General features: G+C 33.2%; 1 protein-coding gene across 1 annotated transcript; it reads left to right on the top strand.

The window, feature by feature from the left end:
- Positions 1 to 648: 648 nt before the first annotated feature.
- On the top strand, positions 649 to 21145 carry LOC140437787 (uncharacterized). The gene is made up of 2 exons (XM_072527513.1): positions 649 to 806; positions 12016 to 21145. Exons 1-2 carry the CDS (start codon positions 735 to 737, stop codon positions 21013 to 21015), a joined length of 9072 nt encoding a protein of 3023 aa, XP_072383614.1. The 5' UTR covers positions 649 to 734; the 3' UTR covers positions 21016 to 21145.
- The last annotated feature ends 249 nt before the right edge of the window (positions 21146 to 21394 follow it).

Below are 21394 nucleotides of genomic sequence, written 5' to 3'. Positions count from 1 at the left end.
ATGGCAAAAAGGGAATAGGTAGAAAGAGGAAGTCATGGCTGCGAAATATTCGAGACTGGACAAACATGACTGTAGACGAATTATTCCACGTTGCAGAAGACAGAGAAGCTTTTAAAAATGTGGTCGCCAACCTCCCTTAATGGGGACAGCATAGGAAGAAGAAGAATGAGACATCCAGAGAAGAATAACCTTTTAAACCTCATAATAAAGGGTAAGATCGCCGGAAGAAGAGGCCCAGGCCGACGAAGAATATCCTGGCTCTGAAATCTCCGAGAATGGTATCAAGAGACCAGCGCTAATTTATTTAGAGCCGCCGTAAACAAAGTTATTATTGCCAATATGATCGCCAACGTTCGATAATCGGACAGGGTACTGAAAGAAGAAGAATATAATAATATATCAATCGTTCGTTTGTATTTTATATGATATATTGGTTTGAAGTAATATTATCACATGTATATATTATTAATTGCTGTTGGTACATTAAAATTTTATGATAAAGGAAATTACAATAAGAACACAATGTTTTTAATTTTAGCTGGTAGAGATTGTTAAGTTATATTAAATTATCTCATTCTAAATTATGTCATAAAACATTTTTTTTTATTATTACTTTTGCATTGTATTAAAATTATAAATAATTTTTTAATCGAATTCCCACCTTTCAAATTAACACCTTTGGTATAAACGACAAAGCATCGGAGAATTTGGTTTAAATTTAATTTAGTTGCACAATGATTATTGTCTATATTTTGGGAAGTTTTTTGTTAACGATATCGTATACAGCTTGCTACGTCATAAATTCCGTAAGTATTCCTTTTATAAGATTTATTGCTTTTCAAAATACTCTCCATAAAATAGAGTAACACATTTTGTAACCGTCTTTAATCATGGTTCATTACAATATCAGTCATCTTCACAGATGAAGTCTTCTTCGGCCTTTGTCTCCTAATCCTTTCAAAAACTTACAACTTAGCTATTTTTGTATCACGTGACTACGTAACATATGCTCTATATTTTGGTATACATTGGCGATATACAACTTCTTCTTGTGATTCCTTTATCGGAGACTGGTTATCATCATAGATATCCGTACTTTATTTGAAGCTACTCTGAAGAGGTCTTAATGTTTCTTAGCCAGGAGATCCTTCTTCAGCCATTGTTTCCCTTATTTTTGATGTTTCCTTGTATTTCAGTATTACAGTTTTCCCGCTTTGGATTGTTTTAATGACTCCGCACTGTTTTGTAATCCTCTCAGTACTTCGGTTTTACTAACTCTTTAAATCCATTGTATTTTAGGCATCTGTCTATAGCACCACATCTCAAATGCTTCAAACTTCATTATTTGTTCTATTTTTGATGCCCAGCTGTTTATTTCATACAATAATATAATTGAAAAGGTAACATTTTATTTCCCTTATTCTCAATGTTATTCACAAATAAAAGCTTGCCTGGCAATTTCAATATGTTCTTATTTCTCTACTTTGTTCTTTGAACTCATTTACGCAAGAACCTAGATAATTGTAGTTGCCAATCCTTTCGTCTATTTTCCTTTCATTCTTTCCTTGTAGATGTCACTTTGTAATAATCATGAACTTAGTTTGCTTGATGTTCATTTCTAATCCGTACTAAATACTACACTCATTTGTTCTGTTTACTAAATATTGTAGTGTGTCTAGACTACTACTTTTCCGACTTCCAATCACCACTTAGTCCGGTTGTTCCATAGGTCTTCTTCTATGGCCCTTTATCTCAGTTCTTTATTTATTCCTTCGGTCCAACTTTTTCTCGGTCTACCTCGTTTTCTCTTTCCTTCTGTTGCCATTTTAATATTTCTTTGTATTTGTTGTTCATCCATTTTTTGTATGTGTCCGAACCAGATAAGTTGTTTTGTTGTGAGGTCATCTGTAATTGTTCGTTTGATTCCCAATATTTTTCTAATGCGTTTGTTGGTAATCCTTTCTCTTCTAGATCTTCCTGCGGCTCTTCTCCAAAAATCCATTTCCGTTGCTTTCAGCGTTGCCAGTGTTCTTTCTTTCAGTGGCCATACCTCACAGCTGTATAAAGTGATATTTTTTACTATAGTCTCATATATCCTCTTTTTATTTTCTTTGCTGATGGATTGGTTCCATAAAATGTTTAACGTATTATGGTTTTTCTCCCTGACGTATTTCTCTCTCTTATGGCTTTGTCTAATGTTCTATCTTGTGAAATTGTGATACTTATATTTGTAGTCACAGCAGTGCTTTATCGTGGTCTTATCGTCTAATATGAGATCTTTTTGTTCTACTCCAATGCACAGGTATTCGGTTTTCTTTTTATTTACTTCTAGACCCCATATATCATACTCTTCAATTAATTTTCGTGTCATATAGTTTAAATCGTCATAATCTTGAGCCATTATTACTTGATCGTCTGCAAAGTTGAGCGTATATGCCATAGTGTTGGTGAGCGGTATCCCCATTGTCCTGCATTTTTGTTTCCATCTTTTTAAAGCACTTTCGAAGTATATTTTAAATAAAGTGGGGGACAGACAACATCCTTGCTTTAATCTTTTTGATGTTATAAATCCTATTGGAGTTTGTGTCCCAGCTTTTATTTTTGTTATTGGTTGATTGTATGGCAGTGTGACGGCTTTTATTAATTCTATATTAATATTAGTGCTTTCCATTGATTGTCACAGCTTCTTCAGTGGAACGCTGTCGTAGGCTTTCGTAGGTCGACGAACAACATATAAATCTCTTGATTCCGTGCCATCTTTTTCTTCTATTATCTTTTCTTCTATTCTTATCCTTCTCTTTTCTAATATTAGACCTATTTTTTTTGTATTTCACTGTACCTTGTACCTTATAGAATCGCTATTTTTATATGATATGCGAAGGTCCATTAATTTTAGAATGTTTTCGGTTATCCAGCATTTGTTTTTGGTCTTCTCTTTTTTATTTATTATCGGTAACCTCTGCAATAAACGATTTGATTGTTGAATGAATCCTTTTTTGGGTTTTCATTGGTTTATAACAAGAATCTTAATCTATACATTCTTTGCATTTATAGATCACCTGATTCTTCCACGGAACCATTTTTTCAGAACCTGTTAAATTTGTTAGACGATCTGCCCAATAAAAGCAGAACGATTCTATGCGGTACTTGAATATTGAAGAGCGTCCACACAAAACTACACATGTCCAGTTAAAGTAGTTTTAAAATATGTTACAAAAACTGTTTCTTCTTCTTCTTCAAGTGCCCTGTCCGTTGCGAACGTTGGCTATTAACATGGCAATTCTGATCTTGTTTGCGGCGCTTCCCTGTTCCCATTTTTCATTTACGTTGGTGCCAAGGTACACATAAGATTCTACATGGTCAATTAGTATGTTACTTATCCGTAACTGTCGAGCAGGCTGTTGCTTCCTGCTTATCAGCATCCACTTTGTCTTCTTGAAGTTGAGGCTCAGGAGGTATTCCTCACTAACTGAATAAACTCTTTCCATTACCTGCTGTAATTCGGCTATGGTACTGGCATGGATCACCGTGTCGTCGGCATATCTTATATTGTTCGTTAACTCGCCGTTTATTTTTATGCCCTCATTTGCATTTTCCATACATTTGTTAAATATTTCTTCGGAATAAATATTGAATAGGAGTGGGGATAATATACACCTCTGACGGACACCTCTTTTGATCTGCACAATCTCTTTTGAAAACTGTTTGCACAATGGAAAGTAATTTTTACTTGACGAAATTGTCAGTAAGTATACTTACGTGCACACTGATTTGAATACAGTTGTAATTACTTTTTTTGTTTGATAAGGAATGAAAAATAGTTATTTTTAATTTGGACATGTGTGGTTTTGCTCAGACAGTATAGACATGTGCAGTTTTGACTGGACTGAGTGACGGCCATGTGTTATTTTGAACAGTTTATTGGTAAAATACACGAAATTGTTATTAGTATGCAGAAAATCAAAGAAAAATAAATCATTTTGTATTATAAAAATAAACAATAAACTTTATATATGAAGCTTTCCGCAGTCTACTTTCAAGCAATCGCTTGTCTCTTCTTCATCGACCTCTATTGTAGATAATTCTTCAAAATTCTGTATTGAATTTCCATAAACAATGTTTTTAAAAAATGTCAGCTCTGGTAGATCTTCCCATTTAATTTTTTTTTTTCATCGTTATTATACTGTTTTTCCAACAATTGCTGTACGTCTTTTTTTTTCTTTAGCAATTTCGTTTCCAATTGACAGCTGTGTTAAATTAAATGTACTTTCACTTTTGCCTCTTTTTACTAATCATTGATATGGATCTATTTGGATTTGAAATCTATAAAATTCGGAACCCCTGTACTTACCGGTTGTAGTATTGTTTTTTGTAGTAAACTTTTAGAGTTCAATGCGTTTAAAATTTTTTATTCCTGGAATTTTGTTGTACAGATCATCCGTTATGTTTTTTATATGGTATAAAAACCAATCCTTTCCTAACATCATAACATTTCCGATATTAGAGTAAACCTCATTGTATTCTTCCACACTTGTGATCAAGTCTTTGCGTTTCAATAGTTTCTCAACCCTTCCAAATGCGCGGTCTGCTGGAAGGTAGCTATGCCCTCGAATTGAAAAATGTATTATTATAGTTTTGACTAACGCAGGAGATTCTACAAGCCAGCAGGCCAAAATATGCATTATATACGAATTTTTATTTTGCCACCACAACCATCACAAAAAAACCGTATTTGCTCACAATTTGTTAAATCCAAAGAGCGTAAATGGTGTATTAAGGCTAATCCAACTTCAGTGGAACCTCGTTTGGCTGCGACTGGTCCCAGGTATAAAATGATGGATTTTGACTGTTCATTCCAACACAACAAAATGCGTAGAAGTTAATCTGCTGTAAGTAAAACACATCTTGGATTGGAGTTTTCGGAGGTGGATGGACCCGCTGTAAATCAAAAGCGAACGAAATGCTTTTTGGAGGAGATTCTTTCGCTAATTCGTAAAATGCATTAGCACGTAACTTATGAATTCGTAAATCGGTCAACGTTTTTGTTCTTTTTTCACCTGTTTCTTTATGTAAAGTGTGCTTTAAATTAAGACAAGTACCACATACATCGCAAGCTGGGGATTTAAAACCAATATTAAAGTTTTGGTAAAATACGTGTTTAAACATAGTAAGGCTCACTTTATAGTCGTCGTGCGCATTATTGTACAATTGAAAAAGTTTGGTAAAAAGAAGTTATGAAATTGGTAGTGACCACTATCTACTAGAAACCACATTCAAAAGCAAAAGAAAAGAAATAAAAGGAAATGAGAACATAAACAGAAAACACAAAGAAATAATAAAAATTTATAAACTAAGGGAAGAAACAACGAGAATAAGATACTCAGAAGGACTAGAGAAAGAGATGGATAATGAACATGAAATAACAGAAACAATAGAAGAAGAATGGGGAAAATTTAAAAATGCGATGATAAAAACAGCTAAATCAATATGTGGAACCACAAGAAATAACAACAGAGGAAAACGAACATCTTGGTGGAACGATGAAGTGAAAAGAGAAATAAAAGAAAAGAAGAAATTATAGAAAGAATACATCCAAGACAAAACACAACAAAAATATGAAAATTATAAGAGACAAAGAACAAAAGTTAAAGAGATAGTTAAGAAAGAGAAAAATAAAAGTTGGGAAAAATTCGGGGAAAAAATGGAAGAAAACAGCACAGAAAACGTAAAATTATTTTACAGAACACTGAAAAACCTAAGAAGCAACAAAGAAACGAAACTGAAACAAATAATGAACAAGGAAGGAACAATAATAAACGACGATAAGACAATAATGGAAAGATGGAGGGAACATTTTCAGCTGATACTGAATGGAAATCAAGCGAATACAATGGAGAAGGAAAGCCACAACAGGAGAGTATCCATGAGAAACACGGAAAATCCAGAAACTATAGAAAAAGAAGAACTGGAAGAAGCAATAAGAAAGATAAAGATTGGAAAAGCACCAGGAAGCGATGAAGTAGCACCAGAAATGATGAAATATATAGGAGTAAAAGCAAAAGAAAAATTGTTATACATATATAACCTAATATGGAAGAGAAAAGTAATACCCAGAGAATGGACAAATGCAGTAATTATACCTATATACAAGAAAAGAAACACAAGAGACTGTAGGAACTATAGAGGTATATCACTACTATGTGTAGCAGCAAAAGTATACGAAACCATAATAGAAAGGAAAATTAGAAAAGAAATAGAACATAAATTAGAGGATATACAAAGTGGATTCAGGAAAGGACACAACACACAAGACCATATATTCACCATGCAACAAGTAATAGAAAAAGCCTTAAAGAAAAATAAAGAAATACATCTGAGCTTTATAGACATGGAAAAAGCATTCGACTCAGTCAAAAGAAAAGATATATGGGAAAGCCTAAAGAAGAAACAAGTAAATGAAGAACTGATAGAAGCAACAAAGAGTATATACATGAAAACAACAAATACAGTAAGAATGTTAAATATACGGTCAGAACCATTTGAAACAACCCAAGGAGTTAGACAAGGGAGAAGTCTCAGCCCAGTACTATTCATAAATGTAATAGATGAGATAGTGAAAGAATGTAAGAAAACATTCAAGAAATACTGCATCGGTTGGAACAGAATGCAAATGATAAATGCTGAGATGTGTATATTTGCAGACGACATAGTATTAATTGCGGAAACTGCAGAAAAACTGAAATACAACTTAGAGAAATGAAACCTAGAAGCAAGCAAATACAACTTAAACGTAAACAAAGAGAAGACTCAAATAATGAAAATATCAAGGAAACAAGGGACGGAAGATCAAATAGAAGTAATGATAGACCAACAAAAAATAATACAGACAAATTCATACTAATACTTAGGAACAGTAATCAACAACAAAGGAGACATCGAGGATGATCTTAACAACAGAATGGAAAACACAGGAAAACTATTCCAAGCACTAAATAGAGGATTCCTTAATAACAAAGAAATATCAACAAAGACCAAGATGACAATATACAAAACAATATATAGACCTACAGTGACATATGGAGCAGAAAATTGGATATTAAACAAAAGACATCAGAGCAGAATTCAGGCAGCAGAGATGAAATACCTCAGACGAACGATAGGAGTAAAAAGAACTGATAGAATCAGAAATGAAGAAATAAGAGAAAGACTCAAAATCAAACCGATACTCGAGTCAATCAAAGAGAAAAAATTGGCATGGTTCGGACATCTAACCCGGATGGACAATAATAGACAAGTTAAAAGAGTGTGGGACGCCAAACCAATAGGGAAGAACAGAAGAGGAAGACCCATTAAAGAATGGAACAGTGACATCTCGCAGATACTACAGAGTAAGGGTAAGACTTGGCAGGAAGCAACACAGATGGCATCCAATAGGAAGGAATGGAGAAAGTTTGTTAAGAGCTAGGACACCTCAGAAGACTGTCAAATAGTGTAATGTAATGAATTGTATTTTAAACGGCCCAACACCGAAAGGTACAAATGGGTCTACTGATTAAGTAAGTAAGTGAAAAAGTTTGTTGATATTTAAGTCACACGCCAGATAAATTCGTGAAGGTTTCTTACGATTATAATGACTTTCAGTTGCTGGAATTGAAGCTATAAATTCTTTAACTTTGGTTTTTTGTCAACGTTTTTTAGTAAAATTCTATCCACACCACGTCTTTCTTTAGGTATCTGTCCTCTTTCGAGGAATCTGGTAACTGTGCGTAGTCGACCAGTAGAAATATTTAAAGCAGCCATAATAAACTTTTTACTTCACTATCTTACCTTCTGTACGGAAATAATAGAAGGCATGAAATGATTTAGGTTTTACAATATTTTCCTCTGTGTTATCCCTTGTACGTCTTCTCTGGGTGGACACACTGAGATAAAATGGCTCAATTTCTGGTCTTGATCAATTTTATTGGAATATCCATAAAGTTTTTCTCTCTGTATCTTAATTTCTTCTAGCGAAACTAAATTGCACTTTAAGTTTTTCTAGTTATGATTACAAGGACATTCGAATATCTTCATTCCAGTGTTATTGTAATGAAGACGCATATTAAAATTTAGCAATCGAATTGCTACAAATAGTTCTTGCCTTTTAGTCCTTTTCTTCTCTTCTTTTAAAATATCTCGGCTTGAACGTTTTCTAGAGCCAAAGTTAATTTGCCCCACAGTGCCCCTATTAATGCAGGACTAAGAGTATATACCAAGTTCACACTCTTAACAAACAATCCTCGAAAATTCAACGTTTAGGTAGGATTTTTTCTGCTCAGAACTTTCGTAAATTTCAAAATTTGTGCTTGACTTCTGGGTATCATTTTCTCTCTGTGGACGTGGACTATAATTTCAGTAATTTTTTAGATAAGCTTGTCTGTATTTTCAATAAGGCATTTCCTTTAATTACAATTAAGTGAAAACATCAAAAACCCTGGACTACCAAATATATCAGCATATCAGCCAAGAATATGCATATGTACATCAAGAAATTTACCACCAATGTTTTTGTCACTGAATATAGAATATCTTCAAGTACAGAGTAACCTATCTTAAACTTATTAAAACAGTTAAAAAAAATGTACTATGAGAATCGTCTGGAAAGCCCTAAAAATGTTGCAAAAGAAACTTGGTCCATAATAAACGATCTTCGTAATAAAACTAGCACAACTCAAATATTTTTTCTTATAAACCCTGAAAATCTAAATGAATATTTCGTTAATATAAGTAAAAATATAACATCAGCTATTTTGCCACAACGAGGTCCTATTTCCTATCTCCCCAATTCAAAAAAGGTCTCGAATTCATTCTTTATCAGTTGATAAATCTGAACTGATTCAAACAATCAATAGTAATGTGTTGGAAGTCCTGGTCTTACTAATTAACGATTCCTTTGAAAAAGATATAGTTCCAAAGTGCCTAAAGACAGCCATTAATATTTCTCTTCATAAGGGTGGTGAAAAGACTAATGTCTGCAACTATAGACCTATTGCGTTACTACCAGTTCTATCCAAAATTATTGAGAGACTTATAAAAGCCCGACTTATGTCGTTTCTCGTTGAAAACAACATTTTATCACAGAGTCAGTTCAGCGTTTGATCTAATAAATATACCAGCGATGCTATGTTTTCTGTACTCAATGAGGTCTATCAAGCACTAAACAATAATCTTTATACTGCCACCAGTGGCGGCTGGTGTGGTAAAATTTTGGGTAGGCCAAGCCAGCAAATTACATATAGCTATGTGTAATCAGTGGCGGATCCAGAGGGAGGGTTAACGGGGTCATGGGGGTCATGACCCCCCCCCTTAAAAATATTTGAAAACCCACTTATCCTATTGGTGGTATGACTAAAAGTGACCTTGCATCAGAGAAAAGTAATCACCCTCAAGATCCATGAGCTCCCCAAAAAAATTTCTGTAGCCGCCAGTGTGTGTAATACATATTTTTTTGTGTGTGAGAGTGGGAATCTTCTAAAGACCGTACCAGATGAATCGTACCTGGCGTGTGTTGGATTCAAAGTAAACGGAGTACATCTGAACGCAGTTCCCCTGGGGGCCTTGCCTTCGGATACATCCGTGTTACAATGCCTACCAACTAAACTTCAGTTCTTCTAGATAATGACGATTCCAATAGTGAAACAACAATGTCCAAATACTCACTATCAACATTACTATTACTACAACCTGGTAAAGCGTCAGAAAAACTCATTTTTATGTATCACTTATAAAACTATCTCACTATTCCAAGAAAAATTTAAAAAAATCAACCTTGATCGGACAAACAACTAGTGCAACTAGTAATAATAACAGATAACAGTGAAAATTGAACTAATGCTCGGCGACAATGTTGTTACATATAAGTTGGATACAATCAGGCGACATAGAAATCATGCAAATGTGATTTTTCTTTCGAATTTTACGAATTTTTTAAAATTTATTTGGGCAACCGTGCACTTGTTTGTAATTGTGTTGTTTGTTTAAAAATGTATTACAATTACAGATTATGTTACATATTTTTTTATCATAATTTAAAACAAAAATTTATATTACAATTCGATAATTACGTTACAAGTGACAACGATGGTCGACGTAGGCCCGATCGTCTGGTGCCTAAACAGCAAGCATAAACACGACAATATAAATCGTTGTCCGGCAAGCTGCTTAACTTCAAACGCTTTTTGTACGGGGATCTTATGTGAGCTGGGTCGGCCAGTTCCGATCGGGCCTATTAATGATATTTAAAATGCGTGAATACGATTCGATGTTTTCTGTGGGAATATAATAACATAGTTGCTTTAACGGACGCTAATGTATTGAGTGATTTAGTACATTTAAATGTTATTTACATGCAGTAACATAATTTTTGAATATATGTTTTTCAATTTTAAAGCTCTTAAAATTATTGGGTAGGCCCGGCCTATCCTGCCTACCCCCAAAAGCCGCCACTGACTGCCACTGTTTTTTGTGACTATGCCAAAGCTTTTGATTGTGTAAATCACGACATTTTGATAAAAAAAAACTAAACTTCTACGGAATTCGAGGTATTTCTTTGAATTGGTTAAAATCTTACTTGAAGAATAGGAAACAACTAGTTAGAGCAAATGATACTGACTCTAGTCACAAAAGCATTGTATGTGGAGTACCTCAAGGTTCAGTACTGGGTCCTCTAATTTTCTTTATCTTTATAAATGACATCATTAACTTAAAAATTGATGGAAAAATTTTTCTTTTTGCTGATAATACCAGTATTACCTGGGGAAACTCTAATATTGCAACTCTTCATGCAATTACAACTTCTGATCTACTTAAAATAAAAAATTGATCCGACTCTAATTTAATCTCTTTTAACGTGGATAAGATAGTAACATTATCCTATAAAGGAGCTCTTCAACCCTTGCTTCTTAATAACAGCCAGATCAGTATCGTTGAATCTGTAAAATTTCTTGGTATTTTTATAGACAGCTCATATCGATTTGTTAAGTAAGGAACTAGCGTCAGCCTGCTATGCAATAAGATCTGTTTCTAAGGAAATCAATTTAGCATCTTTAAAAATAACATACTTTTCTTTGTTCGATTCTCATCTTCGATATGGCCTTCCTTTTTGGGGTTCTAGTACAGCTGCTGAATCTAGTGTTATTTTTAAATTAAAGAGCAATACGGTTTCTTTTTGGCCGCAGTAGAATAACACATAGCAGAAGCTACTTCAAAAATCACGGGATTTGAACTATTCGCTCTCTATATATTCTAGAAACTGTTTGCTTAATTCTTAAACACCTACCTGTTTTTCCAGCAAAACCTAATCATGACTACTCCACCAGAAATTCAAGCTTTGATGTGTATTTACCAATCCCGTCCATTGAGTTAGTAAAGATATCTAAAAAATCTCCCTTTGCAACTTAAATCTACAACTTCCTTCCTTTCAAAAGCCTATATATCTTAAAGAGCATATTATTTGATGGAAGAGTATCTTAACGAATAACTAACAAATTACACTACATTTAGGTATAAGCTACAAAGTAATTTTATGTAATATATTTGGGTAACACATCTTCTTCTTCAAGTGCCATCTCCGCGGCTGAGGTCGGCAATCATCATAGCTATTCGGACTTTTGAGACGGCTGCTCTGAAAAGTTCATTTGATGTACATCCATACCACTCTCTCAGGTTGCGCAGCCGTGACATTCTACCGGGTAACACATGCAGCAGCTTAAACTTTGTATCTCACAATCTCACAATATCTGAATCGGTGTATAACTGATATAGTTCAAAGTTGTAGTGTGGTCATTTTCATTTACGGCCCCAAAAATCTTTCTAAGAATTTTTCTCTCAAAAATACCAAGAAGTCTTTTTCGTCATTTTGAGATAAGGTCCACGTTTCAGCCCATATATCAAAACCAGTTTTATTAAGGTCTTGTATGTCTTTTCGTTATTTATTATGTAATAAACTCTGTTTTATATAAAAATGTTTGATTTTAGGATCGGTATGGTTTGGGCTATATCAATTCAAACGAAGATGCAGAAACAAGTCCTTACAGCTTTTATGTGGAAAACAACACACCGTCACCTTATTTACTAGTAAACTATATGGTACCTTATGCACCAGTAAACTATGTGGTACCTAGTTATTTTCATAACTATATGTTTACTTCAGATTTGAGCGTGAATAGAAATGAACCCAAAACAAGCGCAGTTGTAGATGATAATAGCCACATTCTAGATGTTGCCAGAATCAACTATGACAAAAACCCAGAAAATCATAAAAAATTATACACGGCAAAAGATGACAATGCAGATAGTTTGAATGGAAAAGAGAAAAGATTTTTTATAAGACATAATCGGGGACCTTTGCTAATCAATGCAGATATATCATTTGTCCCGTCAGAAAATACAAATCATGAAAACTATCAAAAGAATTTAAGCAATGAGGAAGACACAGCAAATGGTATTAATAATACAACTAATGAAGGTATTCTTAAAAACACACCCAAAATTCTAGATAATCAAGCGAATGCTAACGAAGATTTGGCAAAAGATTCTGAAAATTATATAGATAAAGTACAGTCTGGCCTACAGTCCACGCAAGATGCTAAACTGCCCCAAACAATTGAACCTTTAGGCCATACACTCTCAACTAACGGTAAAGCAAGTACCGAGTTAGATAACAAAAACGAATCACAAGAAAAAAACTTTAAAAAAAAATCCGCAGCAAACAAAAGAGGTACTGGAAACATACTTTTAGGAGCACTAAGTTCAGTCGCTAAGTCAGTCCTCGGAGAGGATACATATGACGACATCGAAACTCTGTTTAAAAAGAGAAGTATCAGAAATTTAGTGGGGGTACTAGAAGATATTGAACAAGAATCAACTATAAATACTACACCTGCAGGTACACAACTAGATAATCCAGACAAATCCAAAGAAAGTATCCTTAAAGAAAAAGTTGTGACAAATCCGAGATCTATGGGAACATTAAGTAATCCAATTAAAAAGTTATGGAAAAAAATATTTAAAAAGAGAAGTTTTATTGATTTAATGAGGCAACTCAAAGACTTTGAAGAGAAATCTACTATAGATACCTTTCTACCAGATTCAGAGTTAGATAATCAGGATGAATCTCGAGTAAATAACCTCGAAGAAAAAGTCATGATCAATACAAGGGGTATTGGTTCATTCTTTATGGGCATATTCCAAACAATCGTCGACGCAATTGTAGGTGAAGGTGTACAAACAATATTTAACGATAGAAGTCTTACATATTTACTGAGGTTATTGAAAGACTTCGAAGAGGAATCTATTATAGATACCATTGTATCAGATGCAGATTTAAATAAACACGATAAATCTCATGTAAATAACCTTGAAAAAAATGTCATGATCAATACAAGGGGTATTGGTTCATTCTTTATGGGCATATGGAAATCAATCGTCGACGCAATTGTAGGTGAAGGTGTACAAATGATGAAAGACAGAAGTCTTACAGATTTACTGAGGTTATTGAAAGACTTCGAAGAGGAATCTATTATAGATACCATTGTATCAGATGCAGATTTAAATAAACACGATAAATCTCATGTAAATAACCTTGAAGAAAACGTCATGATCAATACAAGAGGTATTGGTTCATTCTTTATGGGCATATGGAAATCAATCGTCGACGCAATTGTAGGTGAAGGTGTACAAATGATGAAAGACAGAAGTCTTACAGATTTACTGAGGTTATTGAAAGACTTCGAAGAGGAATCTATTATAGATACCATTGTATCAGATGCAGATTTAAATAAACACGATAAATCTCATGTAAATAACCTTGAAAAAAATGTCATGATCAATACAAGGGGTATTGGTTCATTCTTTATGGGCATATGGAAATCAATCGTCGACGCAATTGTAGGTGAAGGTGTACAAATGATGAAAGACAGAAGTCTTACAGATTTACTGAGGTTATTGAAAGACTTTCAAGAGGAATCTATCATAGATACCATTGTATCAGATGCAGAGTTAGATAAACGTGATAAATCTCAAGAAAATAACCTTGAAGAAAAAGTCACGGTCAATACAAGGTTTATTTCACTATTTTCTATACTTCTATCATTCATCGGCTCAGGTGTAAGTGACCTTATAAATGCATTTAAAAAGAGAAGTGCTACAGATTTACTGAGGCTAGTGAAAGACTTCGAAGAAGAATCAACTATAGATAACATTCTATCAGGTACTGAGTTAAATAATCAGGATGAGTCTCAAGAAAATAACCTTGAAGAAAAAGTCACGGTCAATACAAGGTTTATTTCACTATTTTCTATACTTCTATCATTCATCGGCTCAGGTGTAAGTGACCTTATAAATGCATTTAAAAAGAGAAGTGCTATAGATTTACTGAGGCTAGTGAAAGACTTCGAAGAAGAATCCACTATAGATAACATTCTATCAGGTACTGAGTTAAATAATCAGGATGAGTCTCAAGAAAATAACTTTAAAAAAAAATCTACAGAATTGGGTACAAAGTTATATAATCAAGAAAGCACGATGGAAGAAATATCCACGACAGATACAAGGTCGATTCTAGGACTTATAGGTTTCACAGTAGCGAAGTTTTTAGTCGCAACATTCATTTCTGCAGCTGAGTCATATACGGGCAAAATGACGTATGAAGGTATTAAAGAATTAATTACTAAGAGTACACAAAGATCCACTATAAACACGACAAATCTAAGGTCTATTCTAGGAATTATAGGAGGAGCGTTCAAGGAAGTACTTAAGAACACAGCTGAGAGTGCTATCGGTCAGACGATATGGGAAGGGATTAAAAAAATATTTAAGAAAAGAACTCTTAGAACTTTAGTGAGAATATTAGACGACAGCGAAGTGAAACCCACGATAAACACAAGAATAAATAATGTACTTCCCATAGGTTGGATTCTACCACCATCTAGTTTTCTGACTGGAAGACCTGTGAAGTTCATAAAAGACACGAGTGTATATGAAACTAGCAATACTGATGATAACAAAAACTGGGAAGAGTTTGTCCTAAACAAACATTTTATAGATGAAAAAGGTTTATTCAATGTAGAAGTAAACTCGAATTCAAATGAACGCGAACATATGCTAAAGATAAAAGTCATCCATAAGTCCCCAGAAAAAATTTTTTTAGTAGATCTTGATAAATATATATATGATCTCTTCAAAACATTTAAAGATATATATAAACATTCCAAAAAAGAAAAGAAAACTGTTAGAACGAGGCGTAACCTGCAAAACAGAGATTCGGTTGGTCTACGTGACAATTTAGAACAGCTCAATGATCCTAACGATATCGATGATGACTTACAAGCATCTCTACAAAACAATTGTTATTATGGGAATGAAGACAATATTTTAGGAGAACCTTGTTTATATGAACCATTTAAAATTGACAATAATGTGCTACAGCAGATATTTTTTAATATACTGTATTTAAACAAACATATGGAAGAGTTAAATTGGTTTGAACGAAGGGAAATCAAACCATTATTCTTAAAATATATTCAAAGTTTGGCAAATACGTATTTGTCACCAGATATGAAAATCGATTTGCAAAATCTACGTAACTACATAACAGTAGGGTATTTAAATCATTTTTATTTTGGCATAGAAGAACCAACTGTTTTAGAAGTGATCCACGAATTGATGAACACTGTTAACAACATAATTTTCAAACATCAGAATGACAGAGAAATGTTGAAACTAATAAATGAACAGAATGAACAGAATGACAGACATGGGAATATTAATTTCGTTATAGTGAAACGTTTTAAATTCGGGAATAGTTCATTAATATTGAAAATTATATCTAGTTCTAAAGAACAACATACGGTGGATATAGAGCTTATCCATACATCAGCTGAACCACTTTCTACCAGGGAAGTTATAAATAAATATTTAAGACGCACCTTTAAAATATTTAAACACCCAAAAGAGCCTCTTCAAAAAATAAAGCAACTTATGAAAAATTTACTCGACAGTAAAAAACTTGATCAACTTACTAACTTTATAAAAAAGGATCCAGGCAATTCAAAGGCCAAATCTTCCAATAAAAATAAGGATAATGAGTTTAAAGAAAGTTCAAACAATGAAAATGAGGTTAAACCGTTTGAAGACTTTATTGATGACAAATGGCTGGACCTGGAAAGAGAAGAACACAACTTCTTCGGCGAAAACTCCATTGAAAACGAATCGTTTTTTACCACAGAAGATATGTCATATCGTGAAACAAACGTGAAACAAATACTTTCCAAAATACTGCCCACAAACACAATATTGAAGGATATTAATGTGTTCAAGCAAAAATACTTTGAGTCGCCTTTAAATGATAAAAAAAGAAAAAACAGTGTTGACTTATTAGAAAAAATGAAAAAAGCCTTGAAAAAACTACAATTTTATCTTGTTTTCGCGAAACAAAATTTGGTAGGTAAAGGACAACATTTGCTGTTTGAGCAAATCGATCAACTTCTGCGACTTCAAGAAAGTTATGCAGACAGTTTAGAAGATAGCATTGAACCTGACGATCATGAAGAAAATTTGTACAAATATTTACAGCGCTTTCGAAAGCCTCTCCAAGATTCCATACAAAACGATGCTGAACAGATACCAGACAATCTGGAAGATCAAGAACAAGTTGCACTTAGCGTGGACACACTAGATCAACTTCTCCAACTTCAAGGAAATTATCTGAATAGTTTAGACGATAGGTTTCAAGCAGTGGCACTCTTTAACGATAATTCTTTAAAACAACCGTTCCAAGAGGAGGTAAAAGGACCGCAGCACAATATGTTGAAAAATGTACTTTCTAAACTACAGCAAATAAATATGCTAATGAAGATTCTCAATGTAATAAAACAAAAACGTTTTCAATCACATTTAAAGGACGATGTTAGACACCATATTATTGACATATTCGGAAACATGAAGAGAGTTTTATCGGAATTAAAAACATATGTTGGAGAGGATAACTATATACCATTACCGAATGCCGATAACATACAAGACAATCTTGAAGGTAAACCAGAAGATCGAAAAAGTCAACAACAAAATCGAGTTGACGTTAATCAAATAGATAAACTTCTTCGTCTTCAAGAGAGCTATGCAGATAGTTTACAAGGAATATTTGAAGCCGAAGGAATTCATACCGAAAATATAGATAATGAAGATTTAAAAAGATCATTCAAAAATGAGAGCTCTATTGAAAAGCCTTCACAAAACAATAATAACACTCTACAAGATACGGAAGACCAAAAAGACAATCCAATCGACGTAAATATATTAGACCAACTCATTGGAGTCCAAGAACGTTATGTAGATAGGCTGTACGATATGTTTGAAGCCGAACAACTTTATGTTGAGAAACATACGATTAATGATTTAGAACAACAAACTTCCGGTCGAAAAGGAATACTTTCAACAAGAGAAAATATATTGGAACACATAATTCCGAAAGTGATATTCATAAACCATCAGTTAAACGATCTAAACGAGTTAAAACAAAAAGATCTGGTCACACCTATAAATGGAAATAATGCTGACACAATTACTGACTTACTAGAAAATATGAAAAATGTTTTAGAAGAACTAAAACAATACATGGGAGCTACAAAATACTCGTTCGACTCTCTAATAAGAGACAAAACTTTGGCAGATAATAACATAGATAACCAACAAACTCTGGAAGATCAGGCACAAAACCTATTGCAACTAGATAAAATAGACCAATTTATTCGAATTCAACTAAGTTACGCAGACAGTTTAGAAGATCTGATTCATGTCGAAGACCGTCAGAATGACGAAAATATGGACGAGGACTTAACAAAACGCCCCCAAGGAGGAAGTTTTGATAAGAACAATACGAAGTCTTTCGAAAACGATGTTAAATATTTACCATTAAATTTGCAAAATAAAGAAAAACATTTACGTGACCTGAAAGCAATAGATCAACTTCTGAAACTACAACACAGTTACTTAGATAGCTTAGACGATATGTTACAAGATGAAGAACTTGATCATGATAAAGGCAATGTAAAACAATTCTCCCAAAATGCAACCACTTACGATAATAAAATGTCTTTAGAAAAAGATGTTAAACAAAAACCCCGAAATATGGGAATTCAACAACCATATGTACTTGACGTAAATACGATAGATCAATATCTACGACTTCAAGACAACTATAACAGATTAGGTGATATATTCGCAGAAGTAGAATTAGATAATGAACAATATCATGACGATTTAACACAACCAGTTGAAGATATGAGTTCCCATAAAAAGGACGTCAAATTGCTACTTAGTCCTAAAGGAAAAATTTTAGTAAAAGATCAAGTATTAAAACAAATACTTTCAATGCTAACACAAATAAACCAATTACTAAACGATCCTAAATCATTTAAACAAAAAAAAGCTAAGACATCGCAGAAACATACACGATTAAGAAATGTTTTTTTTATATCAGAACACCAGAAAAAATCGACTTTAAAACATAATGCTGAAAAAAAGACACGAAGTTCAAAAGATAAAAAACTAAAAAATAACAAAAACCATAAATCGAAGCTCACAGCAAATAGCAATGACAATAAAACTTTAGAAGATGATGCTGAGAGAAAAACAAAAAGTGCACAAGATGAAAACATAGAAGATAACAGAAAATATAACTTAAAGCTGATTGAAAATCCCGATGACAATAAAACTTTAGAACATGACGCTGAGAAAAAAACACAAGATAAAAAAACAGAAGATAATAATAAAAATAAGTTGACGTTCGCTGCAAATGGCGATGACAATAAAACTTTAGAACATGATGTTGAGAAAAGAACACAAAGTGTAGAAGATGAAAAAATAGAGGATAACAAAAACGATAAACTGGAGCTCACTGCTAATAAAAATGACAATAAAACTTTAGAAGATGAAGCGGGGAGAAAAACACCAAATGCACAAGATGAAAAAATAGAAGACAATAGAAAATATAACTTAAAACTTATTGAAAATCCCGATGACAATAAAACTTTAGAACATGACGCTGAGAAAAAAACAGAAGATGCAGAAGATGAAAAAATTGAAGATAGCAAAAAAGATCAGTTAAAGTTCAGTGCAACAAGCAATGACACAACTTTAGAAGACGATGCTGAAAGGAGAACACAAAATGTAGAAGATGAAAAACTGAAAAATAACAAACAAGATGAAAAAATAGAAGTTAACACAAAACATAACCTGAAGTTAGCTACAAACAGCAATGACAATAAAACTTTCGAAGATGAAGCCGAAAATAAAACACAAAGTTTAGATGATAAAATAATAGAAGATAACGAAAAACATAAATTAAGGCTGATTGAAAATACCAACGACAGTAACACTTTAGAAAATATCGATGGTGGAAAACTGGAAAATCTAAAAAGCAAAGAATTAGAACAGAACAAAAAAGAAGAATTTATGGCAAATACTAATAAAACTAATACTTCTACAAATGGTGACGATGAAAAACAAGAAAATTTGGAAGACGAAGAAATACACCCTGGTGAAAAAGAGAATAATGTCGGTAATGCAAAACCAGAAAATCTAGAAAACGAAGAATTAGAACCCAATGAAAAAGATGAAGTTATACCCGCAACAAGTACCAATGACACTAATACTGCAAATAATGATGAAAATGGAACACAAGAAAGTCTTGACAAGGAAGAACCAGAACACAATGAAAAAGAAGAATTTATTAAAGATACTGATAAGACTAACACTTTTAAAAATGCTGACGATGAAAAACAAGAAAATTTAGAAGACGAAAAAATAGAACCTGAAGAACAGAAAGATAATGATGATGAAGGAACACCAGAAAATTTGGAAAACAAAGAATTAGAACATAATGGAAATGTGACGACTACTAATAACACTAACCCTGTACAGAATAATGATAACGGAGAACTAGGAAAATATGCTCTTAAAGATATTTATGAAAATCATGTAGAACAGCAAAAAGAAGATCAAGTTTTGCCCAAAACAAATAACAACAAAACTAACACTGTAGAGAACGATACTGAGAAAGAAGCTCAAAATGTAGAAGACCAAGAACTAGGAGATAATGAAAAATATAAAGTTGTACCTGAGGTAAACAACAAAGATGATATTGAGAAGAAACCACCAAATGTAGAAGATAAAGAACTAGAAGATAACAAAAGCGATAACTCTGTATCTACAGGAAATATCAATGGCACTGACACTTTAAAATATGATATGGCAAATAAACTACTAAACGACAAAGTAGTAGAAAAAAATATCAATGTTACAGATATTTTAGGAAACGATGCTGAAAAAAACCTTTACAACCTTGGGGACAAAGAACTTAAAGATGATAACCAAGATGAATTATTACAATGGAAAAGCGCAATTGCAGAAGAAATAACACCAAGCTCAAGAACTGCTCTTAAACCAAAAAGTAAAATTAGAAATATGCATGATAAAAAAAAGACTAAAAATAGAAATGGTAAGTTAAACAAAAATAAAAGCAAAGATGAAGATAAAGCCAAAAAAGGAAATGTAAGAAAGGAAAAACAAACGTATAAAGAGAATGGAAGAAAATTAAAAAATAAAAATAATACTAGTGTTCGAAGTAATATCGCTAAAACCAATCGCTTTATTATCCCCGTTAAATATAATGCAGACATAGGTCTTCCACCCCAGGTAGAGATAGAACACGATAACCCTTCCTCGGAACTTACAAATCTAGAAGATTCGGTAAATGTCCAATCGTCGGATGAGAATAAACTATCAGAAACGACAGTACTAAAACCAGAAATCCCAGTTACCCACACTGAGCCGCCACCACCAATCGAAAAAATATCGCAATCGACTGTGGCGCAAGAAAGTCAAACTACGGAGACGCAGAAACCACCTGATACAGTTGATTTCAAAATTTTTCGGGAAACTCAAAATGGGAACGAATCAACAAGTGATCATAAATAAAATAAGTGTTTCTACTAAGATAGAAGGTTATTTAAAAAGATGAACAACAGTGCTCTTTTGTGGTCATTAATTGTAGGAAGTAAACATCTATATATGAAAGAATATGTAAAATAAAGGAAATTACTTAGTTTATCTGACTTTTTTATCCTTTTCACATTCCTTATACCCTATAAGAGCGTCACAGACATATATTCATCTTTTTCCCATTTCTTCCAGTTTTATATCTTACAGCCGTCATTTCCTTCATCAATTGTGAGTAATGGATTTTCTAATTCAGTAAAAAGTCGGCAGATAGAAGAATAGATATTTGTACGTTAATATCTGAAAACAATAGAGGAATTCTTATAAACGATTAATGTAAATAGCCCAAAAATAGCAA

The sequence above is a fragment of the Diabrotica undecimpunctata genome, chromosome 3, assembly GCF_040954645.1.
Source record: "Diabrotica undecimpunctata isolate CICGRU chromosome 3, icDiaUnde3, whole genome shotgun sequence".
Classification (NCBI taxonomy): Eukaryota; Metazoa; Arthropoda; class Insecta; order Coleoptera; family Chrysomelidae; genus Diabrotica; species Diabrotica undecimpunctata.
Note: the sequence above shows the minus strand (reverse complement) of the source record. Positions and strands in the feature narration are given on the sequence as shown.